Here is a 23577-nt window from a genome sequence, read left to right as displayed (position 1 = left end):
TACCCTGTCATTTCCTCAGCTGGAAAGGGCATACTTTGATTAAGTCAGGGATTTATTTTCTTCAACAATGAAATACCTTCCTCCCTCCTTCTCTCCAAAGTTTATTATTGTTTAGACCAAGAGTTGTATAAACCAGTGAGATAAGGAGGGTAAGATTACCAGTATGTCTGGGGCGGAGTTTTTACCCTTTAGGAGCATATGCTGCATGGAGCCACACGATCATGGAGTGAAAATTAAGTGACTGCAATTATTACCTGATGTTGATCTTTAATTCCTCCAACCAGTAACCTTCACAGCAGTCCAAGTGGCTACAGTGGCTGTGCCAGTTTTGGCCTGACCCTCCGTTTTCACACCTCCCCAAGCAGCACCATCACAGCAGTGTGTAAAAAACCCCCCAAACTCTTAAAAAAAAGTTAAATCAAAAGAAGCTTTCCTGCTTTGAATGGGTTGGAAATAGGCCAAAGTCTGGGTGCTGGAGCTCAGCAGCAATTTTTTACATGTTGGAAGACAGTACAATTGAACATTATTACAGCTGCTGAGCACACACAGCTCTTTGAATCTGCATCTCCTTACACACCCCAATATAGTCCAGCAGGCAAGGGACACCCCTTACCTGCAGCTGGAATCCCGGCCACAAAGCATATTCCTCATGGGCAAAAAAAGTCTTCTCACAGTTAAGCTCCCAGCATTGTTTCTCTGCTGGACTGGTTGGGATTCCCTGGCAAAGTAAGAGCCAGCAGCAAGTAACCCAGGCTGGCCGTGACAACTGCCCATTGAATACCACTTAGGCAAAGCGGCACAATTCAGTGCTAGTATTTCTTTATTGATTTTAGAAGAGAGAAACAGCTTTGGGCTGAGATGCTGGAGCTCACAAGGCACTGGACCCTAAGGTGGAAATGCAGACCCATTGCTACTACTGTAATTGTTGCCATGGAGCATTTCGAGACTGCAGAGTCCTGTGCTGAATGCAAGGTGCTGAGTCCCTTCTCTGCCATCACCTCTTTTCTCGCATTTTAAGATTCTGCAACTTCAGTCTCTTTTCAGCAGTATTACAACCCTCATCCCAGACCAGGACGAATACAACCAGAAGAATTAACAAGGTTTCTACACAAAAGACAGCAGCCCACAAAACAGGACTTCCTTCATACACAGTTCTACGCAATCCTATCACCCTAGTACACGACTTTCTGCAGAGCAACTGGCTGAAAAGGGCTGGCTCTTGTTACCTTTTCTAATTTAGACTTTTGTTGCTTCAGTCTCCTGGGTAAGTGTTCTGCACTTTACCAGTATTTAATTTGCATTTTTAAAAGCATTGTAAAAAATTTTTTCCATTTTGACATTTGATAATTTCCTTCTCTGGTTTGACTAATTCAGAATTTTTAAGATGCACATGTTCCTTTGCTGCAGTGTTTGTACTCTTCTGCCCCATGGACATCCTTCCCCCCCTTACAAAGTAAGAATCTGTGTCTCTTTCACCACTGCTACCTACACAAGTCCCATAGAGGAAGGAGATCTGCTACATGGTCTCCAATGCTCTTATCTTTTTTTTATTCCCATCTTACTGTAAATCACAATTGTGCCTTTCTTCACAGAAGCACAAAGGTTTTCCCTGTTCTCCACTGCCTCTGCCAGCACCTGCTTCAAAACTCACATCTGGGGTTGCTGCTACTTACTGCACACTGCAACAGGCATCAGCTCACATCTGTCTTCACCACTAGCTACCAGCGCTCACCCAACTGCACCTAAGCATGTTTAACAATGGGTCAAGGATGACTGAGGAAAACCAGCAGCTCTGAAGCAGCAACTGGAGCAGAGCCAGCAGAAACCTGACCAGCAGTTGGCTGTTCCTGAGGTTTTTTAAGCTCAGTCAATATCTGGCCTTGCAGAAGCGGAAAAGCTGTGAGGCTCATGGATTTCAGATACCTTTGTCTATAGGAAGCAAATGAAACCCTGAAACATTTTTCAACTTGCACTACATCCCATGCCTTCTACAGATGAGAGTAAAAGGAAAGGCAGAAGTCTGGGACTGCAGACTTCCTCCTCCTCACACTGAGACCAGCCTAGTCGGAAGGAAACGTCTACTGCTTATCTCCACTTCAGAAAACAGACACAGCCTGTGGTGGAAAAACACGGGCAAAGCCCAAGGGAAACCCTGGAGGCGAAAACAGCAACTTTGCATCAAACCTCCTCAGTTTTGTGGCTTACTCTACTCGGAAAGCCCGGCTTTTTTAGAGCCACGCATTTATGCGGTGCAAGTCTGGCTCAGGACTGCTGTTCATTGCACTCTTGGCAATAAGCAACACCAGCTTACAAAAACCACATTCCTGAAGGCAGCGTGGCAGGAGGGCACGTTCACAATGCACCCAAGATCTCCTTGTGCAACTTCTTCCAAGGCCCACACTTGCATTTATAAGATTTTCACCCTCCTTTCTCGGTAAAAGCAAAAACTGCAATTCTCAAAAGAGCAACTGCACCAGGAGATCGGGCTTTAAGGGAAAAAAAAAAAAAAAAAAAAAAAAAAAAGAAGCCCACATTTACTGTCAAAGTCTCTAAAATGATGAGATTTGACAATAAGTCTTTTGTTCTTATGGTAACATGCAACTAGGCAACATGCAGCTTGATTTCTGCAGCCAGTAGGTATTCAAAGTACTTTCCACATACAACAGGTGTCAATTTGACTTTATTTAAGGAAAAACGGGGAAAAAACAGTAATTTCCATAATACACAGAAGACAAGTTAGATAGCACTGCAAAAAAAAGGCTGAGTGTTTTACTTGTCACCAGTCTGCTTTGCAGCTCTACAATTAGTAATTTTAATGCAGTTTGTCATTTTGTATTATTGTTTAGCATCTTTATAATCAGCAGTTTGGGGTTATAAATCACAAAAAGTGTACTACTACTACTATGAAAAACTAAAAAAACCCACAAAAATCACTTTCAAATAAACCATAAATATGTGATGCACATTAGTGTAACAAAACCATTTTTGTAAACATTTTCTCCAACATAACATGTGCATAAGATAAAAAATAAAAACACTGCAGTCATACAAGTTAGGGTTACTTTGACTTAAAGATACAGAAAATTATTACTTATTAAAGCTTAAAACTAAACCTAGGAGCTTTTCTTTTCTTCTTTGCTTACAAAAGCACTGTTTGAAGAGTTCAATGTTGGTATTCAAAGGGGTTTTGTAATACTGTTTTTACCTTGCCATGTTGGCACTTCTGTGGAGGCAGAAGCTGCCAGATGGGCAGACCCACTAAAGGAAGGAGATTTCCACCCTTCCCCAGAGCCTCAAAACTTCAACAGCACATATCCATGACTTGGGCATCCCTACAGCACTGGAGCATCTTCCTCTAGGTGAATAGCAATCAGCTTTCAAGGACTAGATTAATTTTGACCACATAGCACTGGAAGATTTAAATCACGCAGACTGACATTCGATCGAATCAGCTTCGGCAAACTACACTACAGGGCAGCTCTGTGATTACACCCATGTCTACCATCACGTTGCATTTCCGAGTCCCCTTTAGTTCATTATAGTACAAAAGGTCGATCGTTCTTCTGGCTGACCACACCGGGCCTGAAAAGAACACATCCTTCACCTTCAACACTATCCAAAAGTCATACAATTAAAAAAAAATAGTTCTAGGTATTCCTCCGCCAGCAAATGTAAGGCTTTCTTGAGTTTTGATTCTTTTTTGGGGGTGGGGGAGTGGGGGTTGCTGTGTGCACACGCATGCGCTGGAGGTACGCATTTACCGCTCGCTTGTCAACCATCTACGATGTTCGAAGGAGAGTCTTCAGCAGCAGCGCTGACCGGGGTTGAAGGATTTACAGAAGTCAGATTTGACACCAAAAGAAGGGTCTGTTGAGTCTGAGCTTTGCACACTTGGTGCTCTTGGCTATTAATTGATTGTGTGACCATTGCTCGAGCCATCAGCTTGACTGAATTGAAGAAAAAGTGTTTAAAAAGCCCTACCTGTCATGCCATGAAGGAAAGTTAACCACAGCAGAAGACAAAGCCCATGAAACACTGAGAGCCTGTTCACTGAATGAACAGCTTAAGGCAGCTGTCAGCAAAGTACCCCACCAAAGGAATTAAGGGAAAAAAAAAAAAAAAAAAGAAGAAAACAAAAAGGAAAATGGCTGAATCGTGACACTGTGCATTATTACAACACCAACAGATTATTATACACTTAAGATTTCTCAAGTAATGAACATGTAGCCACTAAACAAAGTATTACTCTCAAGACATTTATTAAAAATGTCAGAACTTATTAATAAAATAAAACTGACTTTAAAAAAAAAAAAAGAAGAAAGGAAAAAAGCCAGAGCTGGGATCTTACATCTAAACACAAGTATATGCTGTTTTTATGAATAAGCAGTATTAACTACATTCTTAAAAGAGTTTTAGTGCATTGCATTCTTAAAAAAGAAAAACATCACCGCCCCAAAATGTTTCCTACAACATTTAACAATTTATAGAACTAGCCTAGTTACTTTTACCTGCCTGTTACTAAGCCCATGTGTTAGAAGAGTGAAACCTCTGGTTTAGGCTAAATTCAGACTTCTATTAAGGATGAAACTGGTTTAAAAATGCTTGCTTTACCAAATTTTATAAGCAAATTACATTAATCAGTGTCTCACTGCCATACCACCATGACTATTGCCCCAACGGACTACTCTCTCCTCCTGCTGAAACTTTCTATGCAATAACAGTCAGAAACCTTTCAATCTGGTAGATTTGGTATTAAGATTAAATTAGACATTAATGGTTTTCTTCTAAAAACGTATAAACTAAACCACCTCTTTTATTTTATGCATTAAAAACAATGAGGTAGGCACAAAAAAATAAACATATGTAGTTTGGATTTTATTTCTCTTTTTTCTTTTTTTTTCCTTTTTTTTTTTTTTTTTTTTAGTTCTGCGAGTGCAGACTGTGGTAAAACTGTTGTTGCACTTCTAGGTTTAAACAAAAATTAAACCTTTAACTGAGGCAGTGCTAATACTGTGACATAACCAACTTCTGGCCTAACACAGAATCATTATAGAAAATGAATTTTTTTTCCTTTTTTTTTTTTTTTTTAATCACCTGCACATGTTTCAGGCAACACCTGGTACACAGAAAATGACTAAAGATATTGGCCAGGCCAAAATAAAACTGCAGAAACAAAAAAACCCTAAGAATTCCACCCCAAGCCCCTTCCCACCCTCCCTGTCCCCAAGAAGAAGTTATCCTAGTCACTGTGTCTTTCACATTTTTATAAATATTAACTTCTTAAAACCTGCACCTTCCTCTTTGTCCACATATTGTCACATTACAAAAAAAGAAATGTCAATTAAATACATTGTTAACATTACTAGACTAGATCCGCCCTCTGTTTCAGCCAGTCTGACTCTCTACACCACTTCTCACCTTCTCTTGCCTGCCTCCTATCCACTCAACAAACAGCATGTTCATGGTAAGCCTGGTTTGTTTCTCTTCCTTTTTTCCCCCTCCTCTGTTTTAACACTAACAAACAGAGTCCTTCAAGTCCTAGGAATCCTGGAGCTGAAGGGAAAAGAAGACCTGTAGCTTTCTAGCGTGATCCCAAATCTCAAAGACATTGTAGCACCTGATGGCAATATCTTTACAGCACCAGCTGCGTCGCAGCCTCAGTTGAAAAACATAAAGAAACCTAACACCAGTGACGCCTGCACACACATTTACACAGAGCGCTGCACTCGTGCAGGTCTGTACTCCAGTTGAAAGTAATTCCAAGTTGTGAAGATCTCAGACTCTGGATGTCAGCAATTCCTCTCCAAATCCCACTGCTTCTACCAGCTCAGAAGTGAAGTCCTGCCAAGGGTCATGAAATAGACTTGACTGCTTCCACCTGACCGCACGGAGGCAAAGAAAACCTGCAAAGAAAAGAGATTGGCAATTCAACAGGTAGGACAGCAGTGGTCCTCATGTGCCTTCACTGTCCCCAGCATTTGCAGTGCAGCTGCAGTGCTGGTCTGGGCTGATGGGGATGGAGCTGATGCTCCCCATAGCAGCCTGTAGAGTGCAGGGCTCTGCATCTCTGTTAAACAGTGTTGTCGACACACCAGTGTTTTGGCTACTGCTGAACAGTATCAAGGCTTTCTCCCCAGCTCCCTGATCCCCCCAAAAGGCCAGCGGGGCTGGGAGGGGCAAGAGGCTGGAAGGGGACAATGCTAGGACAGCTGACTCAAACTGACCAAATGGATGTCCCATAACATACAGCATCATATACACCAATAAAAGCTCAGGGAAAGGAGGGGACATTGTGGTGATGACATCTCTCTTCTCAAGCAAGCATTACATGTGGAAAACATCTGGACATCCACCTGCCCAGGGGCAACCACCTGCCCATGGGAGACTGTGTATTAACTCTTTATTTTGTCTGGCTTGCACATAAAATCTGTCTTATTAAACTTCTGCTGTCTTATTAAACTGTCCATATCTCAATCCATGAGTCTTTTTGCCTTCTGACTATTTTCTTTCCCTTCCATGGGAAACGGGAGAAGAGAGCTTGCGGCTGGCTGAGTGTTTGGCTGCTGCTCAGGGTCAACCCAACCTAAGAACCCAACTGAAGTACACATTAATCATCTTGGCAACAAACTTGGTGGGAGAGAATGTATGTACCTTGTCGTTGCGTTCACATAAGAATTTGAGTCTTTGTGCCCTTTTGTGCATGAACACACCATCCAAGTGTCCAGTTTCCACCGACCGTATTTCAATAGCTTTTTCTCCCCAGCCCATGATCTGGTTAGATCGGATGTATGCTTTGGAAAGAAAACAGCACGTTAGGACAAGCAGAGGGCAACAGGAGGAAGAGAAAAAACACAGAATATCTTGACACACTCTAATTAAAAATTACCTGCATGTGCATTATTGTAGATACACACATGTTCAGAGTGCTATTTCTGTCCTCAGAACATTCAAGATACCTAAAAAGTACCTTATTTAAAATTTTCATTTTAATTTCTTTTGTGTGTTTTCTATGTTATATACGTCTTCCTTGAGCATTCATAACAAAGGAAACTTTATAACCTTTAATTAAATGGAGGGAACATTGAGTTTTTACACAAGCCTTTTCTTCCAAGTCTAGGACAAAGAGATGTGTTAATTAAGCACTGACTAGGAGAAAGCAGAAGCCAAGGTTTAAATATAATAAGCCCATCCACTACAGTGTGTCCCAAGCACCAGCTCTGTCTTGTGTGTTATTTTCCCTCCTTGATGAAGTTTGTCAGCAAAAGCAAAGAATAAGAGGGAAAGGTAAAACTAGAAAAAAATTACCTAGCCTCTCTTAATAGGAGTTAAGAACGGAAAAACTGATCTCCTTGAGAAAGCCAGCTGAAAATCATTCTGTATATCTCACAAGAGGTTCACATTAAACTCTCAAAGTAGAAATATTATTTATATTATACTGCGTCCCTTTGTGCGCAAATAAAACAACAAATCAAACATTTTTCCTTAGAGTGTCACAGATAACACAGATTAGTAGTACCATGAGGAAAGAAAATCTATTTTTGATAGCAGTAAGAAAATTAAATAAAAAAGTAAAGTAACCAGCATTATAAAAAAGTATATTCACAAAGCAATTTGATGGGCAGTCTTAGTAACTGCATCAAAAATAACATAAGAAAATTTAATGAAGACTAGACTGTTGCCTGATTTACATGCATACTTAACAGAAAAATAGAAAGGACTTCTTAGCCAGCAAAAATTTTTAAAAAATATTTTTACAGTACTTTCCTTTTATATAATATGTTCATATTAGTTTTCAGTGAAATTAAAACTAACTATCTACCACAGTACAGTGTCTGTCAACAGTGCATATATCATCATGATGGAAAGTTTGGGGTTTTTTTAAATATTCTACTAGTGCTAACTGGGCCAAATAGTTACAAAAAAAAAATGCCAGATGAGACGTTCAGATGGTGTTGGCTGCCTCAGTGCCATTTACTACTTCACAAGCATTCAAATCTCCAAAGGCTCTGCAATTTGCCAGCTGATATATTCTACTTGCTTTTAGATCTAGTCAAGAGTTAATCAGCACAGGAGGGAACATGCTGTGCATCTAACTTCTTTAAATTTCCTCCTGCATTGTTCCTGTTGCTCAAACAGCTATCAGCAGTCATCTCCCAATATGTGCAGCCACCCCACATCCCATAAAACGAAATGTGCTTGCCCAGTAAAAGGAGGGTGTGACTACAGCCCATGCTTTGCTTTGCACTGAATCACAGCAGTACAAGCAGGAGGGATTCTGTTGTGCACTTGTGTACTACACCCATTGTTCTCACTCCCAACCTTATTTTCAGCTGGAGAGATCAGGGAGAATGGTGCTAGGAGAGATGAGCAATCTAAAAGTGAACTAAAGCCATCAAGTGAGGTACATCTTTTGTTATCTACATAGACTTACCCATAATATTTTACTCATCTACCATTTTATATGCCTTTATACTGAAAGGTTTCTACAACTTAGTGGCTGTCTAGCAAAAATTCTGCAGCAGCCTACAGAGATCATGGAGAGTTTTTCAACCATGAACTCCACAACTTGATTGTTTGGGTTTTATTCACAAAAGCTCCAGCACAAAGCGGATCCATGTGACTGCTCTTCACTTTGCACAGCTGTTTCCCAGAAATGATACAGCACTGACTTCAGACGCAGAAGCAGCACACTCCATGTTCCCTCCTTCTGCCCACATGCACAGACTCACCCTCCCCATTGTACATGGCTCACCAGAGGCACTTACCAACTGAAGTTGGCATTTCTCCCCACTGCAGAACCACATCCTTGGTTATCCTTCCGTATGTGTTGACGTAAACTCCTTCATCCTCGTAGCAGACCAGTAGCTCCATCCCATCCGTGTTTGGGAGGATGATGATGGCATGAGGTTGGATACTACTCTGGATCTACACAGACAGAAGAGGAAGTGTTTTAATGCTGCAGAGCCTGTGCTAGATGAAGGGTGATTTTTGGTTTTGGCTGACACATCAGGGATTCACAGAAGCATAGAATGGCTTGGGTTGGAAGGGAGCCTAAAGATCATCTAGTCCCAAATGCACTCACTTTACAAGTGCTCTATCTGCTGCCCTCGAGCTAGACACCACAGTGATCAAAACGTGTAAATCCTTGGAGCAGAAGTCCTCTCATCTTAAAGCAGACATCTAAACCGAGGAAAGATTAATTTCTCTGTAGGGGTGTGCATTTTTTTCCATGTGCAGAAAGGGAGTCCAGGGCAAGCAGAGCAGATGCAGATCTCTCTGGACTGCACTGAATAATGCTTGGGGTGGCCCATCTGAAACCTCTGGGTACAATGAACAACAGGATACCTTGGTAGCTAAGGTCACCTGGTCTTTGCCAACCCTTTTGAACCCCATCCTTGAGCTGTTGTGTCATTTGTGCTGCTGGACATTTGCAGGGCACTTGGCCATTTAGCTGCCATCCCTGAAACAGTCACACTGGTCCTCATTAGATCTGAGAGGGCAACTCCAAACAATAGACACATACTGACTACAAGGCGAGGACTGGCAGAGAGACACAAACTCCATAGCAGGTGTGGCCATATCTGCTCAGACCCCTCCACCCAATTTACCACTGCAAACATCTGGCTGCGATCCACAGAGACAGCCTGACACATTGGTTATTTGGAGAAAGGAAGGGGTTGGAGGTGGGGGGGGGGTGATCCACCAGAAAGAAAGAGGAAAAAAACCACAGACACAGCAGCAGCTCTTACATGTGTTGGTAGATAAATATCATAGACCGATCCTGAATCCACATCAACAGCATGGAAGCCAGCGCAGGAGCCATAGATCACTTTTAGTCTCTGACCCTCTTCTACAGTTAGATCCACCAGCAATGGCTTATGTACCAATTCTCCAAATGACTGTGAGACAACCATCAGTGAGATTTACTTTACTGCTTAGAACAACAATGCGGTTTATAAAAACATGCTCACATGCACACATTGTGGGTTTATTCCTCCACATCCCTCTGGTCTCTAGACACCAGACCCATTAGGCTGACATGTCTCTCATGGACAAGGACAGATTACTCTGCAAACTGCTGCATTTCAATCGCCTAAGCTATTTTCTGTAGGGTTTACTCGGTCCGTTTGCTTTTTTAGTAAAAATTGTTTTCATTAAAGTTCAGGGCAATTTGGCACTCCTGTAGCACTTCGATCTGCACAACCCACAGTAACTCTCTGTAAACAATTATACCTGGCAATTATACCAAGCCAGCTAATTTCCTTCTAGCAGTATTCAAAAACAGTTCTGTAACATTTCTGAGTATCACTTCACGACTTCAGACAAGGAAGTTTAGACTCAGTCCACTTCTCTCTGTCCCATGTTTTATTAACAGAGAGAGCAAATAAAGACTTGTGATTTTGTGTCATTATTAGTTTATGTTCAGTTACAATTTACACCTTCAAATGTATTGACTCTTAGAATTAAAAAAAAAAAAAACAAACCACAACTCTTTAATTAAAATATAACACAGTTTGTGGGTATTTATCAAAGAACTTGGAATATGGCCATTATACAATGTCAGAACATTTTCGTAAAAGGGATAACTCCAAGTAGTTATGAGAAAATCCTACCTATGGCTAAAATATACTGTTACCTTAAAGGCCATAAATTTATGGTATGGCTTTGGTGCCCATGCATAGACTTCCACAGAACTCTTCAATGCAATTACCAAGAACTTGATTCTTTCATATTTTACTGAAATTAGAGAAAACAAAAAAGCATTCAGCGTAATTCCAAAATCATTCCAGTTGTATCAAGAAAAAATACAAATTATATAAGTATGAAGAAATACTGCAATTTTGAGAATTTAGTTGCATTACACTTTAGGATTGCTACTAGTTAAGCTCTTTGATACACTTATGCTACAAAAGTCATTACTCTTATTAGCAACTGACCACGTCATCATCTTTAGAATTAACTAATCAGTACACACTTATTTCCACTTTTTTTTTTTTTCCCACACTGGACAATGCTTAGTCATCAAGACAAGAAAAGCAGTTTTCAGGGAAATTCCAATAAAAGAAGGCTGTGACTGTGGACGAGTCCATTACTGGCAGTTCCACTCACAGCACTGGCAGTGCTGGTTTGAGCTGATGGAAAAATTACCCAGAGGAAAGGAAGAAGAAAAGAAAATTACAACGTAACCCAATTTCAAGAGCAAAAGGCAAGCTTGATAGTGGAGCACTTTCCTTTGTCCCTAAAGTTTGAGATAACTCATTTGAGAAAAAGAAAACAAATTCACATAATTTATCAGAAATAAAGTGTCATTATAATATTGATCCACGCTACTACTTGCTCCTTTAACTGCGAAGGAAAGGAAGACTGAACTGTAAGTGTTAAGGGACTTGACACTTCTTCAACAGACAAAAAAAAAAAGTCTCTCAACCTCCACAGCTGTACTGACTAAAAACAGAGCTTTTGTTCAGTCTTGTCTAGCTTACAAGACTTCCTGCAATTTTTTCACGGAGAAGGGGGGGGGGTGTTGAACAAAACCACCTCATCTGTGAAAGGGGACATTTGATAATTCTTATTATCTGCTCTGGGTGCTATCTGGGAATTCACCCAAATCTTAAGTTTCAAAGAGCAATTTCTCATTTAGAGGAGCCAAAAGTTGCCTGAAGCAACTGAGATCCATAAATACCACTTCACTCTGACATCGGAGACCCCTGTTGCATCAAAGAGACAAGGAAGTGATCAGTGCCAGCTGCCTCGGTGACAGCGTCCAGACTGCAAGCCCAGCTACTGGCAGAGCTCTCCTTCTTGGGAACTGAAGCGCAGCTGTCAAAGAGGCCTCTCACTACCTGAAAAAATCCACTGTATTTCTGTGGTTCAGAGGGAAGTTCAGTGCCAGGCTGCAGCCCAGGCTAACAAACCCCTCTTCATCTGGAAGAGAATGCTCTTTGTTTCAGACGATTCCCTGCTGGAAAGCCTCCTTTCAATAGCTGTTGATGCATTGTTACCAGGCCACTTCATTATGCTGCTGACACCCTGGGGTATGATACCAGAGAAGTGCATTATTAATTGTTTTCGGGGTCGAGCTCCTGGTTCAGCAGTCACTTACTGCCATTGTTATTGATTACGCCCCATTAGCAGGTTTTTCCAAGAGCACACGCATGACAGGAGGAGACTGAGAACAGTTTGATTGCTGCTGCTCCACACTGACTGACACAGCTGGAAAGGAACTGAGCTGGCTCCTGGGAGAAAATCAAATCAGAGGCAACATCCATTAGGATGCACCATGAAACCCAAGCAGCAGAAAGAGCTCTTGGTTCATATTCCCACCTGCAGGGCAGCAGGCTCACTGAATATACTCCAAGTGGCTGTGAATGATACATGTCTTTCACCAGCTTTGGTGGAAATTTCTATAGCCAAATCCAATTAAATCACTTAAAACCACTTAAAGGGGACCCGGCCTGGTGAAAACACACTTGATTCTGTAACTGTACTGCAGTAGAACTGAGATGGCTATGGGGATTTCATGGGCTAAGAGGAATCAATGAATCACCCTGAAGTAACAGACATGCTTCTGTTCCCACATTTTTCCCCAAAGCTCATCTGCTACCTGGGCATCCTTTCTCCTCCCCCTCTTTTTTTTTTTTTTTCCCTCCCAGTCTCTAAAAATCTACATTAAAGAGAGACTTTTTCCAATCTCTTCCAGTGCATAAAATCATAATGGAAAAGATACAGGAAACTTGTTAGTAAAGAGAACAGTTACTGAGGAAAAGAATCCCTCTATTACCTAAAGAGTCTAACAGAGGCGGTGAAATGTTACCAGCCCTCACTACCCATAGCAGCATCCTTCTGGAAGCCGCACCCATTACAGGAAGGAGATAGAGGGGATTTGCACACTCTCCAGTTCCCAGCCCTTCATCCCACCACAAAACCCCTCTCATCTTCAATTTAACCCTGTAACTTGCCATCTGTTTCGGTGTTTTGACACCAAGTTCACCCTGACAAACAGATAAGAGAGCTAGAAACAAAACCAACCAAACCGTAAGCCCAATAGCTACACGCACTTCAGTTCCCTTTCTCAGCCATCCTTTACCCCAACTATTTGATTACTGCATTTGCTACTCACCAACTTTATAGTGCACACAGCCTTCCAAGTCGCCCACCGTTGTCCAGCCCTGTTTCTTTTCTACTTCAGGATCATTGTGAAGGATTTTATTTCTTAACCATGACAAATAGTAAACTCGCAACTTGTTCTTCTTACCTGACCACAAAATGAAAAAAACAAAAACAAAACCAAAAGGTTTATCTCCACAGAAAGATACTTGCAGAAAGCCCTACCCAGGCAAAACAGAAAGCTCTGCAAAACAAACCAAACCAACGAAGGAGAAAATGCTGCAACCACAGAAGCCTCCCTCAGTTTTTCATCCACAACAGCTTCACTCCGGACTCCACCCAGACGTGCGCTTTCCGGATAATCCATGACAGATACACATGGTAATACCACACAAACATCAATGACAAACTCAAGGGAACAACTCTTCAGCTATCTGGTTCTTAGGACCTAGACAACTTCCACTAGAACAGGGAACTCTTACAACAAAAGCACCAGAGAATCATGCACTGAGATTAAATATATATATATATATAAAACTGAGTCAGAATGGCTCTTTTTAAAAGAAAACTGTAGGAGAGCAGCAGGATGGAATATGAGACCTGAAACTTCATCTGCTTGCTAAAAGCTGATGACTGCTTTGTCAGCAGCCCTTCCCTTGAGCTGCAAGGGTGTAAAGAAGCTACCTGCCTAGGCTGCCCTATCTTCAACTGACAACACATCTGCCACCTCATCAAAATGCAGCTCAGACTTTTAACTCTCGATACCAGAAGGCCTCTTAGAACGCAAAGCACGGTTCATGATAAACTTTACCAGTGACTCTTTAATAACTGATGGCCTACAAAGCATTTGCTGAGCTAGTGAGAAGATGGCCCTAAATGCCATCTTCTAAAGGCCCCAAAGCTCACACCCTCCTTTCTCCAGCTGCTTTGCTGCTTGGAACCATTACAGTTCCACAGATTAAGCTGCAGCTGAGGAAGGGAGATCATCCCTGCTTTGACTAGTAGCCATTTAACAAGGCTCCATGAGGTCTCTGGGAAAGGATAGGAAACAGGAGATGCTCTCAGGGACCCCACCTGTCAGCTGAGTAGCTCCACGCTCATGCTGCACCAGCCACTGCGAGGAGCCATGCGCCTGTCCAGTGTTTCTCAGCCACTGGAGGTGAGAGAGGGACAGGTGACCTGCACAGCAGTCACCGCTGGGCTGGCCAAGTGACACCATCAAAAGCCACCACCCATCAAGATGGCACACCTGGCAGCCTGCCAGCCAGATCCAGCTGTAGAATTCAGCTAAACTACTTTGGCTTGTCATTTACGTTTTCACAGATACTTCCTGACAGATTAGTTCACAGGTGGCTGCTCGGGGGATACTGGCTGCAGCAGGACATGAGGCCTGAGCACTGAGACCATGCCACTGTGCACAGCCAGCTCCAGCTGGGGTGCTGCAGCTGGCACAGACCCCCTGCCCTGATAGCAAGGGATCTCCTAACAGGGCTAGGTTTGTCAGGAAAAGCATCTGCAGGGGCTGGGGCAGCAATGGGGGGAAGCACAGCTTGCAAACAGGCTTCTCCACAGACTCCAGCACTGCAAGCCACTGCATTAAAAAGACACACAGTCTAAAAGATCTTTTTATTACTTGGAGGGGAAAGGACAGGAGGAAAAGAGGAGGCAGTTTCAAACTAAAAAAATCTGTTCACTAAGCTTAAATTTAAAGTGGAATTGGAGGTAATTGCAAATACCGGATCTGCTATTCAATTTTAAAAGCCCTTCTGTTCTGATGCCATGCAACAAAATGTGAATTAACATTGCACTATCTTTTGTTTATCTCCATTACATGGGACTATAGATTTGGCAGTAAATGAGTACCCTGATTTACTGTCTGACTTAAAATTTATTAAGCATGTTTCATAAACAGGTAAAACCCTACCACTCCTGTAGCTTTCTCAAAATTTGGGCGATTAGAGCAGGAAATAGTATTTCCAGAAGTCCCATGTGTAGCCACGAAAAGGTCTTTCCATGAAAACACTGCAAATGATAGCTAAAAGGGCTTTTTTAAAACCACTGAAAAATAGGAAACATAGTTCAGATCAGAAGTCACTGCAGTTCTGGGCAAGAAAGAAATCAGAGGATTCAGGGTCTCTACATTGTACCAAATGCTTTCAAAACCATGCTGAGTCCCTGCCCACAATGAGACAAATTCTGCCTCAGATATTTCCACGGTTGTAGCTTCCCCAGTAGCTTAGTCAAACTTGAAGACTCAGAACAAACAGTACACATGGGAATTTCCCAGCATGCGGCTACTTTTTTTTCCTTTTGGTTCACATGATATGCACCAAGGCATTTCTCTCCAAGCAGAAATATTTTTCAAAACAACTGAGAAGTATCTCAAGTGTGTTCCCATTGTGTTTTGGTGTCTAGACCACAAGGAAAAGTCACAAGACAGGAAATTCCTCTGCCTTTCTGCAGCCTGACATGAAAAGAGCAGGACCGGTTAGTTATATCAACATGGTTATGCATTTCACCAAGTTATGCTGCTCTTAATGTCCACATTTGGAGTGGGGGAGATTAGATCCATCTCCTTTTAAAGCTCTACCAGTCAGTTTAAACAGCTCTCAAAATTCTGCTCTTTTTTATTTTTTGCAGGGATCTAATCATTATGATCATGAAATTAGAAAGAAAACTCTGCTCCAGCCATCAAATTAACTAATCAGACAGCGAATTCTACGAGAACTCCCAGCTTGGCTTCTCCCACAGACATAGTTTCAAATGCAAAGTCCTTTTTCCTATATTGAGTTTTTTGTTTTGTCACTGTGGTTTTTAATTATTAAGCAGGCAGATTAGAACCAGTTCTTCCACCGTGTCATCTCTTCTTGGTGCCATCAGCCAGCTGGGCTGGCAAAACCCTCCGGGAGCCACAACTGGAGCATGTTCTGTACGCACGTTGCCGCTCTCTCCTCCAGCATTTTTATGACTCTGCACTGTATCACCTGAGCAGACAAAACTATGGTTTTTTGCCTCTCAACAGCATGAACTAAAGAACCAATCAACGACTCTCGCTTTACCTGCGAGGCTTTCTTGTACTGTTTCTAGCAGGCTCAGGATCTCAGTATCAAAAGCTTTGCTGTCTTGTACAGAAAGCTCTGTATTCCAAACATAAATTGGGCCAAGAACTGATTTCATGTTTTCAGACTCGAGAGCGTGTCTATTAAAAGCAAGTTTAGGTGACAATCCTATCAAAATCCTAACACACTGCAACTTCTTCGCACAACGCAGTGACATCTTTCAAACCCTATCACCATCAGCACATCACTTCCCAAAAAACTCAGGGGAGCATACGGCTGAGGGCCACACAGTGAGCTGAACAATGATTCCAGCCAAGCTGTAGCAGTGCTGGGACAAGGCTCAGAGACAGTTTCATTACTAATCTGCCAAAACACACCATTTGCAGAAACATGCTCTCACTCCAGCATTCCAATTTTGGCTGGAGAGGTGAAGCAACTCATCACAAATAAAAAGATACTCAGGGAAGTCCAGCATGAGGGTAAAAAACTGAGATGCACAGTACAGAAGACAAAAGCAGGATATAAGGGGAAGCTTGGGTATAACAGCATTATGGTTTCACTGAATACTGGCTCCCCCAGCCCTGCCTTTCACCGGGCAAGGATGCCTCTTCTTGCCTCATACTCCAGTAACCTCCCATAAAACACACGAGACAGCACAGACTCCAAGGCATGAAACAACCAAAGATCAGCTGATTTCTTAAGGGTTAATGTAGCGTGTCTCCAGAGAGGAAGCAATAGTTTTGAAAGGAAACAAAAGGAAACAAAGAAAACGCATGTGTCAGGGTACTCCAATTGTGACTGATGCAAAAATAAATAAACTTAAAACAATTATATACAAGACTGAATCACAGACACTTGTGATTTGCGTAGGGTATGTTTCAAACCAACAGATTTTACACAAGCTGGATTATACAATATTTTTGTTTACAAGGTCTGCTATAGAATAAACTATATCAAATGGCTCTTTTCAAACAGCTTATATTTTAACATACAGCATTAGACATCAAAAGGACACATAGCAGGTTGTGTATTTTTAAACGCTGCTTGATTCATCTTTTTCTTTTTATAGATTTCACAGCATAGCTGTATCTGAGAATGTAGCAAGCGACAAGCCAATAAAATTCAGTTGTTCCAGACAGAAAAAAAATCCTGTGTTGATGACAGCATCATGGGCATGGTTCTTTGGATCTGTGGTAACACAACATCATTAATGCATTAAATTCCACTAAATTGTCTAATGTGTGTCCTTTTGAACAAATGTTGGGAGAGCCAGAGATCTCCTCCAGCAGACTTAGAGGGGATCCAGAGCCTCAAAAAAATTTAGGTGGGTCTGAAGAACAACCGTGAATCCTGTGAGAAACCTCATGTAGCATATTCTCCCTGTCACACACACAGGGCATAGCAAAGGCTGATTCCTCAAACCAACCAAAACAAAAGGTAAATGGCTGAACAACACCTATGGAGAAAGACTAACAATGCACCACATCAAATTGTCTAATAGCAGGTTAAACTTACACCATAGCTTTCTGGAGCCAAAGAGTCTGGAACCTCAAGCTTCATAAAACACATTTTTCATCAGCACACACAAAACAAACACAAGCATCACCACCACCCTTCATCTCCCATTCCTCTGCCATCCCAAAGTTGCACACAGTGAGAGACCAGACACGAATCTGCCTTCTCACTCTGGTTATTTCCACACCATGTACACACTGTACTTCTCTCTCTCACGCTTTTACTGCACATCACTCTTATTTCCCTATTTTGCAAGAGCCTTCTCCACTCTACAGATTTTAACACACAAGAAAAAGTCTTTAAACCCTAGTAGCACATTGTGTTTTGGTTAGAACGAGGCCAGGTTGAAAGCAAACATGACAGAGGGAAGTACGACATTTTCCCAAACTTCACAAAACATTAACTTCCAGCTCTCAAATACTGAACAAGGAAACAAAGCCAGACATTTCCCACAAACTCATGCAGCATTTTTAAAGGTCACCCCCCAGAAGGAAGGACAGGGAACAAGCAGGCATGGGTGTTGTGTGGAAAACGACTCATTTGCAGAAATAAACTGTAGACTCAGAGGTGAAATGATGGAAAACCCACTGACTTCAGTCAGGACTTCCCCCTCAATATACAGGCTGCCAAGAAATTCTTTCTGCCATACCATGCCACATGGAGGAAAAATATAATGTTCAACAGTTAACTTTACCAGAAATCGTCACCAAGACATTCAGCCCTTCAAGTACATCCATTTGCTGGAATCGTCTTCGATTGATGAGTGGATAAACCTTCCCCTGCCCACTTCTGTCTAGCAGCATCAGACCACTCTCAGTGCCCACCAACAAGTTCACTCCTAGAAAAAACAAAACCAGAGATCCAAGTTAGTAAGCACATTTCCCACATATTCTGAGGAACTGATGACTGATACAGCAACTGTTTTGTTTCAAGCAGGTATAACCACTGCTGGTTGGTTAACTTAATTGCCTGTAGCCTAAAAGATCTCATGATGTAGAGGCTCTCTGCATTACCTGCCTACAGTGACTACTGACACCAAACAGTGTTCAAGAGAGTAACAGACTGGCAAACCACTGAGAGCTTTCTAGAGCACCAGTTCCCAAACAAAAAGGCATGCTAATGCTGGAGGAGGGTGAGACACAAAGTGGTATGCGAGCCTATGTATTCCAAAGATGCATTAGCTCTTGTTAGGGGGGTGGTAGCAGGATGCTAGTTGTCCTCTTGACAAGGACATGGCATGGGAGTGGCTTGCAAAAAGGAGGGCACATTAAGCCTGACCCAGGGGGGTGTCTCTGAAAGGGGAGAGGGTGTTAGGGGGAAGCAGAGCTGCAGCCAGGAGGAAGTAATGATGGGAAGGGGACTGAGCTGCTGGTGCTGGAGCACTCTTAAAAGCCTCTGGGTGGATGAGAAAAATAGATGTAGCCCATAAGTGAGTTCAGAAATCATCTCGCATCTCTCCATTATCCTCTTTCTACCCTTTTCAGTAAGAAAACTTCAGAAGTCCCAGCAGTCCCAAGGCAATTTTGCTTAGATTTGCTGTTCTTCTACTTCTCCTGGGAGGCCTGCCACCCTCCAGGCTGTCCTTCAGCTGCTGCCACTTCTTTCATGCCTGCGCTGCCCACCTCTCACCTCTGCATCTGCCACGTGCTTTGCACCCACTGGATCCCATCCCACTGCCCCCATGGGCAGCGGCCATTTCACACAGACTGTCCCTCTTACTGGGAGACATCCTCAGATGGGAAGAGGCAGAAGGAAGCAGGGAGAGCAAGCCACACACGAGTCAAGGCTTAGCAGGCTGCAGCAGCACCAAACCAGCCAAGGAAGCGCCCAGCAGCTGGTCTCCTTCCTGCAGCTCCAGTACCCATGGACTAAAGCTGTACGCTTCAACATGCATACCTGCATTTTCTCCAGTGTGGGCTACAATTCAAAGCAAGCCACATACAAACTGCTCCCTCAGGGTCCCTTCCCCCCTTTGTACATCAGGACTCCACTGCTCCTTCCTCCACACTCACCTCTCCTGCCGCTGCCTTTCTGGTGCAGTCGTTCCTGCTTTGAGTTCTCAGGGACACCTGTCCCCAGCCCCTTCCCTTAGCCACATACACTCTGAGATAAAACTAACGAGGTACTATGCTGGTGGCAAGCAGTGCTTGTATTTTACAGTGCAGACACGCTCCTCACTCTGACAGCAGAGCTCTTCTACTGCCACCCTACAATTAAAGCAGTTCTGGTTTTTTCAAACAAATGGAAAAGCTTCCTGAAAAAGTACAGGGTGTCTGTGGAGGCTGGGTGTAAAAATCTGTGTTACTGCATCCATGTCATTAACACTGACTTTCACCACTCAGAGTGGTGAAAGAAAGAAGAAACAGCATCAGAGACCTAATGCAATTACCAACTAGCCAGATACCACAGGCACTGCCACTGGTAAAGGCAAAGCAAAGCAAGTCCCCCTCTTTTTGAATAGAAAGCATCACCATGAAATGGTTTAATTTTCTTAAGGGTAAAGGAAGTTAAACTTTATCAAGAAGTAACCATGTGTACCAACTTGTATCACCAACAGTTTGTCCCTAAATGTTCAATGAAGTGTTACAGCTGTAAAACACTTCTGGGATTTTACACCTATTTTTTTTAAACCACCCTAACAGTCAGATATATAGATCAAAGAAATATAAAACCATTAACACGAATTGCTACTGGCAAAACAAGGCAGATCAGAGAAATTATGAGTCGTCTTTACTGACACCATATGATTTCTCTCTGCCTTTGGCCTCTCAGCCTGAAAAGTTTAAATTTACACAAGTCTTAACTTTATCAGATAATTTTACACAGGACTTCAAACAGAAATTGTGTTGGGGTAAAAATTCTTACTAGTAAATTCTGGAAATAATGAAAATAGCAGGCAGGAAGACAAGGCATTAAGAGAGTTATTTCAGTGACACAGCTTTGCAGGCAAGAAGACTGGGACAAAGTGCTGCTCTGAGAAACAGGAAATGCTGGAAATAACCCCAAAAGAGAACTAAAGCCTTGGAAACAGGTATAAAAATCTAAAAAAGAGAGGGGACTCTTCCTCTTGTGAAGTGTTACCTTCACAATAATCATGTGCCTTAGGGGAATGGCCAATTCTCTTCTTGCTAAGTTTTTAAAATTACCTGCATGTGCATCTATCATCTGCCAAGTTTAGGGATACTAAATAAGTATGTCTGAAATGTACACAAGCATCAACTATTAACATTTAGATCATGAAAAAATTCATTTGCTCTCATAGATCCTGGCCAGGAAACAAACAACAGAGAAAAGCTTTTCACTAGGTGTTGCAGCAGAGATTCTACGCAGTAGCAGGCAACAGGCACTGCTCTAAGCCTGACAAAGTGTGGGATCCTGACTGTCTGGCACCAACACAAGTTTCCCTAGTGACAAGAAGACCAGACACACTTGGTCAGCTGACATCTCATAACCAGCTTCTCTCTGCAGTAATCACTCTTAACGATAAGTCTCAGAATGGAAAATATTCTTTCTATCCTTTTCTTTTCCGTTTTACTTCCTACATAAACTGATGACTGAGGCAACAAGTCATCTTATGCAACACACCTTAATCAAGCCCTGCAACAATACATTAGCAAGAGCCTCAAGAAGATGGTTATTTTTCAAAAGAAAACCCTTGGTGCACCAGGTGTACACTGCAAGGACTACTACAAGCTCCTCAAAGCTGCAGAGATGAACCAGCAGAGTTTAGAAAGAGCTGAAAAGGACATCCTGATCAACTGCATGAAGCCTCTCCCAGACAGCCTGTGACAAGAAAAGAGGACACAGCCTCAAGCTATGCCAGCACAATTCCAGGCTGGATACCAGGAAGAACTTTTTCGCTGAAAAGTGTGGTTAAGCATTGGAACAGGCTACCCACAGAGGTGGTAAGAGCTGTCATCCCTGCAAGAGCTCAAGAAATGACTAGACGTGAGACATCGTGCCATGGTCAAGCCAATCTGGTGGTGTTAAGTCAAAGGCTGGACTTGAAGATCCCAGAGGTCTTTTACAGCCTTAATGATTCTGTGATTTTCAGTCTAAACTGTGCCATCTAAAATGTACCAGTGGGAAATTACATCAAAGCAGAAGCAACATACTGTAAAAAACACAATGATAATCAGGTCTTGCTACAAAAAAGATGCAAACAAGCACTGAAAATACAGCTACAGTTTTGGAGATACATTATCAAGGGCTGAAAGCTCCCACTGGCATGCCTACGTTTCAGGAATGGCAAGGGAAGAACCCATTTGCATTACCCCATAAGGCTGCACACAGTATCTCTGAATTGAACCTCTTCTTGTATTTGCGAATCTCTGGTGTGTCACTCTGTGGCCGCGTGTTCGTGGGATTCACATTGACAACTGATCCCTTCCGCGTGGGGTCTTGCCTTATTGCCTCTGATCTCATTGCTTCACTAGAAAATCCTACTGAAAGAATAAAAAAAGTAAAGTGCATGTAATACCCTTCAAGTGCTAGATTCTGGACATATATTTTTTACATCACACAACCCAAATCGGTAACTGAGAATACCGAGAAAGCCCTTATTTTTGTAAGAAATGTAAATGGAAAAAGAAAATAAATTATGCAATCCATTGCAAAACAAATTAAAAGCATGATGGTAACATTCTTTAGTACTTTAAAGAGCCACTGAAGTCATTGAACCCTTTTTTCAATTGTCGTCTTCAGCTACTTTACTTACCCACAGAAGTCACAGTTGTCCCACTAGATGGAGAAATCTGTAGTAATCTGGGGTCTATAAAAGGTGTAAAGGAGGAGGAAGATTTGTGTTTCTGGAGTGTGTTACTAGCGGACTGAGTCTGCAATGTAAATTTCAACTTTATTAATATTAATGACAATAAAAAGCATGGATAACAAACACCAACATTTTAAAGTCACTACGGAATTATGCTACAGAGCCTCCCCAAGCTTTTATATCTCCTTTATAGATACACAATGCACTGCAGGCACCACACCTGAACTAGATACATATGCACACTGCACATGTTACAGCAAAATGTCATTAGCTGAATTGTCATCCCTGAACCTCAGCTGCTAGCGAAGCTTTTTAGTACGGACCACTACAGTCAGGCACAAAGAAAGGGAATGTCTCTCCTTTTGAAAATCTGCTTAAATGTATGTATACTATTTTATCTGCAAGCTGTCCACTACCTAAAATTTTTGAATTTATGAAGCATCTCCTGAACTGAGGTAGTTTATTAAATCATGATGTTTGATCTCTTGGCTTGTGCAACAAAATCAGAACCATCTGGGATCAAGTATTCACTTCTATGATGGACTACATTTCAATGTTCACTACTGTTCATTTTCCCTATTTTGTTTAACCTGAGCCTCTTGCCAGAAAGCTGCAGCAGATTCTTCCACCTTTATTTGACAAAAGCAACATATTAAACCTGTACCGAACAAAGGGGCTCATTAGTGTGGAAGGTGTAGCAAACAGTGACATGACGCTATGAATATGTAGTGGATAAAATCACTGGTGCTTGTTGAGTTATGAGGTCTAAACATGAAAAAACATAAAGAAAGAAAGAAGACAAGTGAAACAATGAACTGTTAAAAGTGGAAATGGAACAACTTAAAAACCCTTGCCAGTTTAGTATTATAGTGACAACATATCATACTGAAGCAGAATGGGACAAGTGGGAAAAAAAAGTGCACGTGTGTGTGTGTGTGTATATATATATATAAATATATATATATATATAAAAAAGGGTATGCATGTGGTAGAGTTATACCAAGCAGTACTGGATTTTTGCTCAGTTTTATGCACATGTAGTTACAAGACACTTCCTTAGCATCAACTAATCTTCAATGTGTGATCTTCCTAAGCCTTTACAGAAAAAAACAGCCATGGGTCTTT

General features: G+C 42.0%; 1 protein-coding gene across 9 annotated transcripts in view; it reads right to left on the bottom strand.

Moving 5' to 3' along the window:
• Positions 1-2664: 2664 nt before the first annotated feature.
• The window catches only part of MAP4K4 (mitogen-activated protein kinase kinase kinase kinase 4), a 161843-nt gene continuing 140930 nt past the window's right edge, over positions 2665-23577 (bottom strand). For 7 of the 9 annotated variants that reach the window (XM_058419360.1, XM_058419362.1, XM_058419364.1 and 4 more), the window contains 9 exons: positions 22399-22516; positions 21956-22126; positions 18376-18519; positions 13121-13255; positions 10637-10737; positions 9750-9899; positions 8766-8925; positions 6652-6791; positions 2665-5903 (listed from right to left, as the gene is read on the bottom strand). In XM_058419360.1, coding sequence (XP_058275343.1) covers positions 5820-5903; positions 6652-6791; positions 8766-8925; positions 9750-9899; positions 10637-10737; positions 13121-13255; positions 18376-18519; positions 21956-22126; positions 22399-22516 — 1203 coding nt within the window. In that variant the 3' untranslated portion in view covers positions 2665-5819. The remainder of the gene's footprint in view (positions 5904-6651; positions 6792-8765; positions 8926-9749; positions 9900-10636; positions 10738-13120; positions 13256-18375; positions 18520-21955; positions 22127-22398; positions 22517-23577) is intronic. The other 2 variants (XM_058419361.1, XM_058419365.1) reach the window with 1 other exon arrangement.

The sequence above is a fragment of the Hirundo rustica genome, chromosome 2 (assembly GCF_015227805.2).
Source record: "Hirundo rustica isolate bHirRus1 chromosome 2, bHirRus1.pri.v3, whole genome shotgun sequence".
Taxonomy (NCBI): Eukaryota; Metazoa; Chordata; class Aves; order Passeriformes; family Hirundinidae; genus Hirundo; species Hirundo rustica.
The sequence above is the reverse complement of the archived record's forward strand: the minus strand, read 5'-3'. Positions and strand labels throughout refer to the sequence as shown.